Source organism: Glycine soja, chromosome 6 (assembly GCF_004193775.1).
Source record: "Glycine soja cultivar W05 chromosome 6, ASM419377v2, whole genome shotgun sequence".
Lineage (NCBI taxonomy): Eukaryota > Viridiplantae > Streptophyta > Magnoliopsida > Fabales > Fabaceae > Glycine > Glycine soja.
The window spans coordinates 18,910,112-18,924,356 of record NC_041007.1 but is presented as its reverse complement, the minus strand read 5'-3'; the positions used below and the strand labels follow the sequence as shown (position 1 = coordinate 18,924,356).

Below are 14,245 nucleotides of genomic sequence, written 5' to 3'. Positions count from 1 at the left end.
CCAGAAAAGCTAATTTGGACAACTAGAAGTGTTTAATCAATAGTGTGACATGGTTAACACATGACTTCCAATCTTGACATTTAAGTTTTTACTTGTTCCTACCCTCATTGTGAGGCAGGATAACCAAACATGATCCATATTTTGACATATTGAAACAAACTTGTTGCTTTAATGAAAAAGTATGTTACATTGAACACAACTCTTACTCAAACACCCGTATTTGTATGAGATAGGAAGGCCCATCGTTATTAAAATTAGAAAAATCTTATTATGAGTCATTTCAAAAAAAGACAGACTCCATCTTCAACAGCAAAAACACAATTCCAGAAATATCTAGTCTCAACCAAGAAATCCCCACAATGGGTTTGACCTTGGAACACTTATTACAGAAGTCAAGTAAGATTAAAAAAATGACACCAACAAATTTCAAAAGAATCCAACGATATTATCTTAATATCGCGCCACTGTTGAATATATTACACAGATTGCTCTCCTGTAATTAACCTTCCAGTGCTGAAGCTCCAGAGATAATCTCTATCAATTCAGTGGTGATTGATGCTTGACGAGTTCTGCCACAAAATAAACAAAGACCAGTGAGTCCAATCATAACATAATTTAACACTCTTAATTGAAATTTTTTTATTAAAAAGCCCATGCATGCATACATGATTACATGGGAATAACGTACTACACTGTGATGCATTAATAAGGTGTAGTCCAATAAAAACTCTATACGGTTGAATTCATAAACCAATGTCAGTTAGCAAGACATTTTTTTGTCTCTCTTTTCTGTGTCATACCAAGACACCTCTTTTTATATCTCTCTGGTGCCTACTAGGGAACGGATGTCTTCCTGTCATTTTTTCATATTTCCCAACAAAGACGGTACCAACTAAAATATGCATGTAGAAGAAGAGAAAGAAAAGGAAACCTGTTATAGGTGAGGGTGAGACGATCAAGCATATCCCCAGCATTCCTGCTAGAGCTGTCCATTGCAGACATTCTTGCTCCTTGCTCACTACAAGCATTCTCCAACACAGCATTGTACATGACCTATATATAGCAAAGTAGTGTAAAAATAAAAGTAGACCATGATGTCAAAAGAAAGACTTTCAAATCAAGATAACATTTCTAAATCAATAATAGGTATATAAAAGAAAACAACACAAAGCTGAAAAGGAAATCCATTAAAAAGTAAAAGCATACCAAAGAAAGTTCTTCTGAAATTTTTATTCTAATAGATAGAAAGAGTAGTTATATTATGTGTATATAAAACAAAAAAACTGATATCAATATCCCAAAAAGCTCATAGTAGTTTTCCATCCATGAATTCAGAAAATCATCTGATCACAAGGCCAAAGTGTATTTGTCACAAACTCAGGAATCCTCTACAGTTTGAATTACAAAAAAGCAACCACAAGAACAATCGAAAAAGGAAAGGGGTTGGCAGTGAAACATGAAAAACTGAACTTATGTCCACCTTAGTGAGTGAATCTTGTTTATCAAAATTTGTACCCATATTGAGGTTGAAAATCAATTCAGGATTTGTCCATGAAAAGGTCCATCAAAGGAAGAATCACACATTTTAGTAGTTTAGTCTATGTCATATACAATCTAGAGCATAGTTTTAAAAACCGACTTGGACCGACCAGTTGGGCAGGTAACCAAAACCACTGATACAGCCGGTCCGAGCCAGTTATTGGATCGTTCGTGTCATTGACTTGTTGGGAACGGGAGCAAACCAGCCAAGTTTCCAAATGAACCGGCAAACCGATAGATGTAGTGACTGGTTATTGAACCGAGTTTCCAAACTTGATTTTTTTTATTTGTGCAGCTTTACTTTTTCGATCAGTGCACAATAGCCCTAGCTGTCTAAATCTGCTTCAGCAGCATACTTTCTCGATCTGCATGCACAACAGCTAGGCATTGTCTCACGTAATAGACATGCACAGCTTCCAATGCTGTCACACTATAATACAACTAGCCAAAAACATTTTTTTACAAAACTAACTACTACAACTTTAGCATTGCAGGTCGTGCATCCTTGGTGCTCAGGTCTCTCATACATCTTCACATGTTTTTGTTATAAACATATATAAACATTAGCAGACAAAACTGCCATTTTGGGGGTTATTATATTAAATATTTAAAATTTAAAAGATCATAATAAAATATATATATATATAATCTTTAAAATAATTATGAATGATAAATAATATAATATTAATCTAGATTTGAACTTGAATATTGAGCTCGTGAAATTATACTAATTTTTTTGTGATATTTTTGCTTTTTTAAAGACCCGGTATAAAATTTTCAATTTTTTTGAATACAAACCAAGTCATGCAGGTCAATTAGCGACCCATTGGTTTGACCAATTGACCCAGTGACTTGATTGGGTTGATCACCGCTTCAATTTTTAAAACTAATCTAGAGGCCACCAATTACAATTCTATAACAACCTTTTACCTTGCAGAGATAAGGTTGCATATACCTCAAGAGTCAAGCGATAATTTTATTTTGCCATCCGTTTAGGAAAAGTTGAAAAATTGGATGGATATGTAAAAGATATCTTTCTTTTCAACCACTTTGACATGTATGAAAAAATATTCTGAGTTTCATTTCCTATGAGATAAATGAAAAAATGTTACTAACATGACAAGAGGAAAATTTCCTAAAGCAAAACTCGTACGGGTAAATTTCCTTGCATTGTTGCTTTTTAAAATTTCAGTTGATCAGAATCGGATGTTTAGATAATATTCATTAGTGTAATAAAGTAAATAAATATAAAAAGAAAAAAAAAGCCAGCAGCATAGTTTGTCAAAGTTTTTGAAAATTACTCACACAAGAAAACTGGAACTCAGCCAGATTCTGAAGAATTTCAGCTTTTGTCTCGCCACCTTCAATCTCATATGAATCCAATTCCCCAAGCTTTCCTCCTGATTCAGCCTCTCTCTCAATAACCTACATGAAAATCACCTTCATAAGATTGAACAAGTAAATAGCATAATACCAAAGCCTATCATTGCAAAATATAACTCCCTTCAGGCCTTTCTACATGCAAAGCAACTGTAAACCCAAAATTTTGCCAAGATTAGATGTTAGGCTCAAGGGACAAAATTTGAAAAATGTAGGGGAAAAAAAATTGACAAATGGAAGTACCTCAGGAGACAGTACAGTTGCAACTGTTGGCAAAAATTGTACAACAGAATGAAATTTGTTGAAAACAATCCTTAATGCGTCATACTCCACATTCTTTAGAATGTCATCTGCCAAGACAGACACCTGAAAGATCCAACAAATAGCATAGGGCAGTGGAGACATTTCAGTGCAAGATTCTGTAAATCATCAAAATCCATATTTATGTATTCAACTAGCTTATTTTGCGGATGAAAAACATTTGCTTAGCTTCATCTTAAGAAAGCTTTAAGACTGGAGAAAAAATCCCCAAAAAATTGTTGAACCAAACATGTGCTATGTTTGAATTTCAACAACAATAACTAAGCCCTATTCACCTGAGTCAGGTTGGCTACAAAGGCCAATAAGCATATTAGGCTCAATCAGAAAATGAGTAATTAAAACCATTTAAAGGAAGGTCATAATTGCAATCTTTCTTTCAACAATTTAATATGTAAGATCAGCTGAGAACTTAATTGCATAAAAAATGTAAAACCCGTGAATTTAAGATTCAAAAGCACACTAAAAGTTCACATCTATAAGATATTCTGTTACTGCTGTCCACCTCAACCTCATTATTTTTCATTGCTTAATTCATTTTTTCCTTAAAAAAGGTAGCCAATAAAAATACCAAACTGTCAAAATCCTCATAATCTTGGCTCCTCTACCATAATTACATTTGAACTAATCAATTCAAAGAAAACTTAATGTTCAGACTTCAATGTAGATTAAAACACACAGGCTCTTGAAAGAAAATGTAGAAGCAGAAATTTAATTATGTAATACTTAACCAATGAGTGGCAGAGAGACACAACAAGCAAACCTGAGTGTAGTTCAGGGGATTTTTCTGCAATTCAGTAAGGCTGAGCGCAATTTGTTTCTTTGAGTCACGCAACAATTGAGCCTTAGCCTTCTCTCCCAATATGACATATTTTGTCTCTTTATCAGGCCCTATTGTAGTAAAATTGTATATAATTAGAAACATAGTTATCAATTTCGGATAGTAGTGGTCAACCCAGAAAACACATTAGTGAGATAGTTGATAGTGGGATGGCCACTATTCTAAAGATTTTAAATACAAATTAAATATTTTATACTACTACACATAAAAATGCTAAAAAAAATATCCAAATTTGAGATATATTCATGATTAATAGTCAAAAGTCATAGTCTTAAGCTGATACAAATAAATAATAACATAAGTCAAGAAAATGAGGACTCAAATAAGTTTATACTTATGCTAAAAGTAGTAAAACTCAGAATACAAAAAAAAAAAAATGGTGAGCAACGCTGCAATTATAAATGAACTGGACTTAGCTCAACCACCAAAGTAGTTCAAGTGAGAAAGATTGTCATTTCCACATGCCTTATAAGGAGAATTCTGTTCATATTTCTAGCCAATGTGAGAAATCTTAACACACCCTTCACACTGTAGACGAACATCTAGAGTGAAGTTGGTTGGACTGGACATCTATAGGAGGCTTAACATTAAATTGGATAGAGTCGGATACTATACTAAAAATGGACTTGGCCTATGTGAACCCAAAAGATAGCTCAGGATTGAAGAATTACCAAAGTATTCTAACAATATTCCTAAACAAAGTGAGATATCTTAACACACCCAAAACTGGACATCTGCATGTGAACCAACACCCAAAACTTTGTACTAGACATTTAAAATATGAACCATTTCAAATTTACCCTTGTACAAGCAGTATACATGTATCATCTTCATCTGCTATTTTTCATCCCAATAATCTAGGTAAATAATATTTTGGGAACATGCATTATGAATTATGTTCAGAGATTTAAGCTCATAAAATGATCAAACATTACAAACTTATACATTTCGAAACCCTTTCAATTTTAACATTCTAAAAACAATCCAGTCAAACAAAACAAAAAACAGTGTTTAACATCACCCAAATGCAAAAATTACCAGAATTCAATTTGTTCAAAACCCTGCTTATCTTGACAGACGTGGAATTGATTCCACCACAAAGACCTTTGTCCGAAGAGATGGTAACGACAACGTTTTTCTTAACGTCAACACCTTAGACAAACACAAAACCAAAACAAGGTCAGTGCATCAGACAAATAAAATTAAATTCCACACACAACAAACACACTAGTAACACACCACATACCTAATTCATAAAAAAATTCCAATGAAGGAGTTTCACATGTATTAAGATCCCAAAATAGATCACAACAACAACAACAACAACAATAATAATTATAGGATCGCGAAACATACTGGGATCGTCACCGAGAAGAGCGGTGAACGGTTGCCAGAGGCCGCGGGAATTTTCAGTTCTGGTCTGAACGGCCCGCAGCTTGGACGCGGCAACCATCTTCATGGCCTTGGTGATCTTCTGGATATTCCTCACACTCTTCATTCGGTTCCTCACTGCATTATTCATCACATAACGTTGGGAAAAAAATTATCCACAAACGTTAGTTGTTAGTTTATTAGTTTTTGTTCCCTTCTCCCTTCACCACTAAGCCAACCTTCTATCTCTATCACATAATGCTGAAAGAAAACAAAAAAACTCACTGCAGAACGAAATTAAGAAAACGGATCGTACCAACTTGAGTGGAAATGGAGCGCGCGCCATGAGGGGCTTGGTCTCTGAAAGAGAGAAACCAAAAAAGTTCGATTAGTGTGTGAAATCGATCGAGATCTCGAAAATCGAAGAGTTAGGAACTTTGATAAAGAAGAATAATGAGAGAAAGGGAACAAACACTGACTGAGAGATGAGGGAGGAATTGAGAGAAGAGTGGAGGGCGTTGATTGGTTGGGTCAAACGCCTTCCTTCGCGACGCAGAGCTGCAGCCATCGCCATCGTCGTTGTTCTTCTTCGATCGCACTTGCGAAACCCTAGCTAGAGCTACAACAATATACAAGGGAGTTTTTTTTGTGTGTGTGTGTTGAGGAACAATGCTAAAACACTGCGTTTTCGAATTGAGGAGTACTTTACAGCGTTGTGTTGTCACAAATCCCACGGACTTTTCGATTTTTTCCAAATGGTTTGTTACGGCTAACTAGGTAAGTAAATACTGGCAAAATATTGATAAAAAAAAATACTGCAAATTTGTAATTTACATTTACAACAAATTAATTAATTAAATAAAATAGTGGCTTCGTCTTGTGTTTTTATTTATCAAGCCCCCACCCTGGTTATTTATTTTTTTTTATCTAAATAGATCGTGTTTTAAAATTAAAAATTGTATACTCAACCATATAAAACAATTATTTGCACACAACACTTAAAAATTTCTCTCTCTTTTGATAAAACAATTACCTAATTCCTAATTAAAAAAGGTGATTAATGATGACTTAATTTCCGATAATATATTTCTTTTTCTGTTTTTTTAACCAATTTGTTTTCTTTTTTACTTCATCACTTCATGGTTTCTACACTCAAATATTTATAAATAATAACAGTTTGAGTTACTTAACCAAAATTAAAAGACATGAATCCTGATTAGTCCTTCATATAAATGGACCCAAACTCTTAAGAGAGGGAGGACCAATTATAAAAAATAAAATACATTCAACAGCTATATACCATTAATTTTTTAATTTGATGTTTTAATACATTAAATTATGTTAATAATCTATCAAAACACATAATGTCTAATCACCCAAAAAAACACATAATGTCTTTTTTATATGTGTTCCAAAAATAATCAATAATTTATCATTTCAACAATTTCTTTTCAATATATACTAATAAGTATTCAATAAAAGTTTACCTTACATTTTATTACCAAGTATAAACTTGCTACTAAAATATTAAATAAAAATATGAATTTAAAAAAATCTGTAAGGTACAATATCTCTTGATCTTTGTCGATCTTGCTGAAGTTACAGTTAAATATTTAGATTAAATTTCTTAAAAAGGATAAAAGTACTATTAATTTTACAATTTAAAAAAGCTAAGAGATAAAAATTGATTATATAATAACTAAATTTTCATAAAATATAATATTGAGATGATGTTTCTTTAAAAAATATTATTTATTTATTATTTAAAAAATAAAGTTAAGAGATCAAATCTATTTGAATAATAATTTTAATTTTAAAAAAAAGATAAATAGTCAAATTCGTCCATGCAAGTGTGAGTTGTTGATAAATTGATTTCAAAAAAATGAAATTTTTTAATTTAATCCCTAAATGTGTAAAAAAAAAAGCAATAAATTAGTGTTACAGATAATTTAATTTAATGAAAATACACTTTACAACATAATGTGAAATTGGTCATTGAAAAATATAATTTATTCTGAAATTGATCCTTGAACATTACAACTTAATGACAAAATAATCTTACAAATTTAACAGTAAAACTAATTTGTCGCATTTTTTGCACATTCAAGGACTAAATTTGTATTTTTCATTTTTCAAGAACAAACTTATTATTAATTTTAAATCAGATTTCTTTACTCAATAAAAAAACAAAATTTCTATAAAATAAATAATATTAATATATTAAGTTTTTAAATTGGAAAAAAACCAAGGCAACAACTCCTATTAATGTCGGTATGTTCCTGGCTCTCGGGTATGAAATAAATCGTGTTAGGAGAAAAATAGTTACCTTGTGTGCACTCGAGGTCCCCGAAGAATATTTGTTACTACTTTCGGCGGGAATAATTTTATATCAATACCATGGTTATAAAAAATATTCTAAACAATCAACGGGTTGACGAGTGGTACAAGACTTCGCTATGTTCACATGAGTGAAAATAATCTACTTAGTGGGAGAATTCATGTTTGATTCCCACATGTGTAAAATTCTCTTGAACAAACAACAATCATATACTCCGAGTGGAATTAGTCATGACCCAATATGTTGGGGAACATCGTGGTCTCTGACCTATGACAATAAAGGCTTAATTATATAATTAATTTCTTAATTGTTATTAAAAGTTTAATTGAGTCCCTTAATTATTAAAAGGTTTAATAAGGTTCTTTAATTATTTAAAAAATTCAATCAAGTCCTTTAACTCTTTTTAAAAAAATCAATTAGGTATCTCAACTATTTAAAATCAAAATTTATATATTTCATTACAAAGGACCTAATTGTAATGTTTTAAATAATTAAAGGACCTTATTGAACTTTAAAATAATTGAATGACCCAATTGAAATGTTTTAAACAATTGATGAATCAAATTGAATTTTTAATAATTAAAAAGTCAAATTGAACCTTCAAATATAACTATGGCAAAAAATTATTTCGAGCATTTTCCTTACTTGATCTAAAACTCTTTAAAATCTGGTTGTTACTTCATTGTGACTTGAAAACAAGTTAGTCACACCTGTATGACTTATGTATTATCCAATCATGTAATGACTTATGTATTACTCAATCATGTAATGTTACGTGATTTACATTATTACATCAGACAATCTGTTTAATCAAATTTAATAAAGTATTATCTAATTAGTTTTGTATTCATCTAATCAAATTCAATAAAAATATTATCAAATAAGCATTAAATTAATCAATTGTAATTAATACATTATCTAATAAATTTTAAATTTATCTAATGAAATAATATGATCTAACTATGCCTTATAAATTAATCTTGCAATTATTTTTTATCCAACATTATAACATTTTTTTTATCAAGATTAGACCAAGTATATCTGATAAAATTTTGAAATATATATTTATCTTCATTTTTTTTATAGTAAACAAGTTAGAAAAGAAAATACTCTCTGTATATGATAGAAAAAATTGTAAATGTTTTTTTCTTCTATTTTTTAGTTCATAAAAATCATTTAAATATGATTAAGTTAATTAAAACAAGTAAATCTTCATATTTAAAATTTAAATAAATTAATTATTATCACATATGTATATTTTTTGATCAAGGTAATTACAAATATTTTAATTTTTTATTATAATAAAAGGAGACAATTATGAGAAACAAATCTTATGTAATTTATTCAAATGTATTTATGTATAAAATTTCAACTCTATAAAAATTAATTTAATTTATGATATTGTTACGTATGTAATATTTTTGTAATTAAAGTATATTTAATAAATTAATATTAAAATACTTATTATATAATTATGTAAAAATAATATTTAATCTTATTCTATAAATATTAATTAACAAAATTTTCATAAATAAAATTATTAAACATAAAGACAAAATATTATTTTATAATAAATATATTAACTAATTATATTTAATTAATTTCTAGTATAAACATATCAATTATATAATATAAAGATTTTCAAAAATAGTATTTATTCATAAAATTATTTTATACAATATCTAAGTAAAAATGATTTTATAGGATTTCAAACTAAAAATAAATATTAGATTTTATATTTGTGTTGAGCATGGGTTTTATTAAATTATAAATTTGTAAATTTATACTTAGTATTTTTTATTCAATAATATATATATATATATAAACATATATAAATTTATCATTTTTTAAATATTTAGTATCAAATTAAATATAATTACATTAAAATTGTGTAAAAAAATTAATTATATTTTTAATTATATATTAAATATTCAGTATCATACTTTTAATTATCATTTTTAAAATATTTAATATCATAGTAGGTATAATTACATTAAAATTATATAAAAAGATTAACTATATTTTATTTACATATTAATTATGTTAAATTTAATTACATTAAATTTTTTATTAGATATACTTGTTTTGGTCTTGATAAATGATATACTTATTTTAATGTTGGATAAAAGAAAATTATGAGATTAATTTATTATATATATTTAGATCTCATTATTTTATTAGATAGTGTTTAATTATGATTAATTAATTTAAAATTAATTAAATAATATTTTATTAAATTTTATTAAAAGGTAAATAGTCATTTTTGTCTCTGAATGTATAGTACACTAACAAATTCATCCCCGAAAGATGAAAAATCAAATTTTAATCCCCAAAAGTAAAAAAAAATGCGACAAATTCATCAGTTAACTTCCATCCGTTACCGTTAATGAAAAAACTCACGTGACATAGAGGAACGAAAATGTCACAAAAATAATTACCAACATGACCATCTTTGATTGGTTCTCCAAAAGTGAGACATACAGACAGATTTGTCATATGAAGTTTTCATTTTTTACCTATTGGACTCATTTTTTTACTTGCCTTTTCTTCTTCTCGCATTCTGAGAATGTGTTTTCTCTTCCTTGTATTTTCTTCTTCCCGCATAACGACTCTTTTTGAGGAAGGACTTTCAAAATGCACTCTCTCTTAGGAAGGATGACGCATATTTTCTGACGACAACCACCATAGCCATAGTGTAGGATGACGCATATTTTCTTACATGGCCTTGACTCAACGTTCATCTTCCATAACATTATCAATGTGTTTAGGTTCAATTTCATATATGAGTGTTGTGTGACCTTGTTGTTTGAGAGATGTCTTTTTTTGGACCTTGGTTGAGGGGTCGCCTATGATATGGTTCTCTGGATGATTCTTTTTTAGGATTCACCTATTTGGTTTTCTAACTTACTGAGGGTGGTCCAATGTTTTGGTTGGATGCGTCTACTTCTATTGATTGATTTGTTGTTGTAAATGTTGTTGAGGGTCCAATGCAATCGTCCAATCTTAAATCTGTAATAGACTCATCCATCTTTGATATTTTTGTATTAGACTTGGTGTCATTAAACTTCACATGGATATCTTTTTCCATTACTGAGGTTCTAGAGTTGTATACTCTATAGCCCTTAGATGTTTCAGAGTAACCAAGTAATATTCCATTTTCACACTTAGTGTCAAACTTATCCAAGTTGTACTTAGTGTTAAGAATGAAACTTTAGCATCCAAAGGGACGGAAGTATGAAATGTTGAGTTTTCGTCCCTTCCATAGTTCATATGGAATCTTTTTTAGGACGAGTCTTATGTAAATTTTGTTTTGTAAATAACAAACAGTATTCACTGCTTCAGCTCAGAAGTGTTTAGGTGTAGAATTATCATTAAGCATGGTCCTTGCCATTTCCTGTAATGATCTATTCATCCTCTCAACTACATCATTTTGTTATGGTGTTCTAGGAGTCAAGAAGTTATGAAGAATACCATTTTCTTCACATAATAGATGAAAATTTTCATTTTCAAATTCCCCACCATGATCTCTTTTGATTGAAGTGATGCATACTGCTTTTTCATTTTGAATTCTTCTATAAAATTTAAAGAAGACTTCAAAAAAACTCATCTTTGTGGGCAAGGAACATAACCCATGTCCATCTTTTGAGTATTCGTCCACTATGACCATACCATACCTTTTACCACTATCTGAAGAGGCTCTGGGTAGGCCAATTAAATCAAGATGTAACAGGTCTAGAGGTCTTGAAGTGTAAACAATGTTTTACTTGAAAATGAGTTTTTGATTTGTTTCCTTTTCTGAAATGTTTCACAAAGCAAATCATTTTTGTATGACAACATTGGTAATCCTCTCACGAGGTCATGGTTTTGTAGCTTCGAGATTAATCTCAAGCTAATATGTCCAAGCTTTTTGTGCCATACCCAGATATTTTTTTATGGTCAGCAAGCATGTTACATTTTGCTTAGATAGCTCACCCAGGTTAATCTTGTATAAATTACCTTTTCTTTTGGCAGTAAACAGTATTGAGCCGTCATTGTTCTAGACAACATTCCTTTCTTTGTTGAAGGAAACATTATGTCCACTATCACATGATTGACTTATGCTAAGTAGATAATGTTTCAAACCTTCAACAAATAAAACATTTTCTATATGTGGATAAGAGTCAATGTTTATCTTACCTACTCCTGTTATTTTATCTTTCTGATTGCCACCAAAAGTGATTATTCCACCATGCATTGGGGTCAAACATTGAAACATACACTTTTCTTCTGTCATGTGGTGTGAGAAGTCATTGTTCAGGTACCATGACTGGTGTGTCCTTACTGTGGTTGAAGAATATCTACAACGGGAATTATTTTATTTTTAGGTACCTAAATATTTTTGGGTCTTCTTTTGTTAGTTTTGAAAGCATTGGATGACTTTGTCTTAGGTAGATTTCTACACTTGGACGTCATGTGTCCAACCTTTCCACAAAAATAACATATAGTGGTTTTCTCATTATGAACATAAGCATTTTCCTTATATCCATGTCCAAATCTATTAGAAGGACATCTATAGTATCTCAACATATTGTCAAGATTCTCAGTGCTTCCAACAAACTTAGATAGTGTTTCTCTTAAAAAAAATCAATCTCTTGATGAAGTTTTTCTATATCTTGAGGTTTTCCTCTAAGATCATCACTCTTATCAAGCTTATCATTTAGAAACTTCAGGGTTTTCTCATAAGTTTTACATTCAACCCACAAATTACGCTTACTTTCTTTCAAGTTATCATAATCATGGTATTGTGCACACTCCCTCCATAGGCCATACCTTTCTTCATTAAGAAAATCATGAAGCTCATTTAATTGTTTTAGCTCTGTTTGTACAGATTGAATTTTGTCTTCTAATATCTTAGAGTTTCCCATTAACATATCACATTCTTTTGAGACCTTATTTCCCATTAGGATTTATTTTCCTTCGAGGTGTCGTAGACTTTACTGTTTTGATAAAGATCAATTAAGGAACTCATATCTTGATGAACCTTTTTCAGCTTGATATGATCTTCAGAATGGTTTTTGAAATCCTTCCTCAAGTTTTTGTAAGCCTTAGACATAATGGACGAGTTGAAAAGAAGTTCATAGTAAGTTAACTTTAGAGTTTCTGGGTCATTGAGATTTACCTATTCATCTGAATTTAACTTAGACTCTTTTGATGTTGTATCAACCATTAAGCAGAAATTTGCTTTTTCTTTTGTCTCTTTGTTAGACGATGTGCGGTCCAGTCTTCCCATGTTCTCATGAGCACCTTCTTGTCTCTTGTCTTGAAGTGTTTCTTCTTGTCCTTTGTCTTTTCTAGGTCTAAACATTCAAACTTGAAGTGTCTTGGCTTCTTGCACTCACAATAGATCATAAAGCTTTTCTCTTTGTCCTTTCTATCTCTTGGATGACTTTTTGGACATGCCTCTCTAGTTAGATCTGCCTCTCTTTCTCCACATCTTTCTTATCTTTTTGGATAAAAAGGCTAGTTGATCTCATGGTCTGATTCTTCTTCATCGGATTCATCATCAAAAGATGTGGATGCATTGAAAGGTTTCTTGTACATTGATATAAAGGTGGATGCTGAGAACTTTTTGATGTTTTGTGCACTCAGAGCCCAAAGATTTTCCTTTTCTGATTCCCTCATCCTATTGTAGTTCTTGTTCATGAACCTTCAATGTTCCACCTAGTTCCTCTATGGACATGGAGTCAAGATTCTTTATTTCTTTTTAAATTAATTTTTTTTTCATTTTCAAAATTTTTTGTTTAGATAAAGAAATTAAATTTCTTTCATTTCCCAAATTTCATTACACCCAACACAAGTACACCACACCTTCTTATCCTCTCTCGGCTAGAGTCTCATCCTCTCTCGGCCTCCCTTCCCCCAAACCCCACAATTCTCAATCTCAACCCTCACCGATTTCCCTTCTCTCCTCACACACTTTTCTTCCCACACCCCCACTCTCCCCTTCACCTCCACCTCCAAATGGGCCTGGCCCACCCCAAAGCCCCTCCTTAAAACCCTCTTCGTCCTCGACCGTGCCCTCATTGGTGCCGCCACGAGTGGCCTCGCCGGCGCCTTCACTTACGTCTGTTAGACAGGATTTACAATTCCAAAATTTTAGTTAATTGAGAATTATCCATTAAAATACTAAAATTTCAAATTCCTTTCAACAGGACATCCAAACAGAAAATTTTAGGCTTAGAAATTTTAAATCCTCAAAAAATTACTTTCCCTGTTTTAAATAATCCATCCAAACAGACTAGTGTGTGTTTGGATGGAGCAATTAAAGTGAGTAAAGTATTTTAACTGAGATATTAAAATGCTTCCTTGTAAAATGATATGTTTGGATAGGGTATTTTAGAAGTAATTAAAATGTCATCATTTTTTTGAAGCATTTTAATAAAGTAAATTGACAGAATTTCAAATTCTCACCAAAAATA

General features: G+C 30.8%; 1 protein-coding gene across 1 annotated transcript; it reads right to left on the bottom strand.

Moving 5' to 3' along the window:
- Positions 1–245: 245 nt before the first annotated feature.
- Positions 246–6,178, bottom strand: LOC114416618 (ATP synthase subunit gamma, mitochondrial-like). The gene is made up of 9 exons (XM_028381556.1): positions 5,929–6,178; positions 5,766–5,809; positions 5,435–5,587; positions 5,117–5,230; positions 4,001–4,128; positions 3,163–3,285; positions 2,845–2,964; positions 932–1,053; positions 246–569 (listed from the first exon to the last, which is right to left on the bottom strand). Exons 1-9 carry the CDS (start codon positions 6,021–6,023, stop codon positions 500–502), a joined length of 969 nt encoding a protein of 322 aa, XP_028237357.1. The 5' UTR covers positions 6,024–6,178; the 3' UTR covers positions 246–499.
- Between the last annotated feature and the right edge of the window lie 8,067 nt (positions 6,179–14,245).

Excerpts from the sequence above, each read along its gene's own strand:
- LOC114416618 (XM_028381556.1), bottom strand. The coding sequence starts at position 6,023 with ATGGCGATGGCTGCAGCTCTGCGTCGCGAAGGAAGGCGTTTGACCCAA. Across the intron at positions 5,810-5,928 it reads AATTCCTCCCTCATCTCTCA|AGACCAAGCCCCTCATGGCG; the intron begins GTCAGTGTTTGT and ends TCTCTCTTTCAG. Across the intron at positions 5,588-5,765 it reads CTCCATTTCCACTCAAGTTG|TGAGGAACCGAATGAAGAGT; the intron begins GTACGATCCGTT and ends TGAATAATGCAG.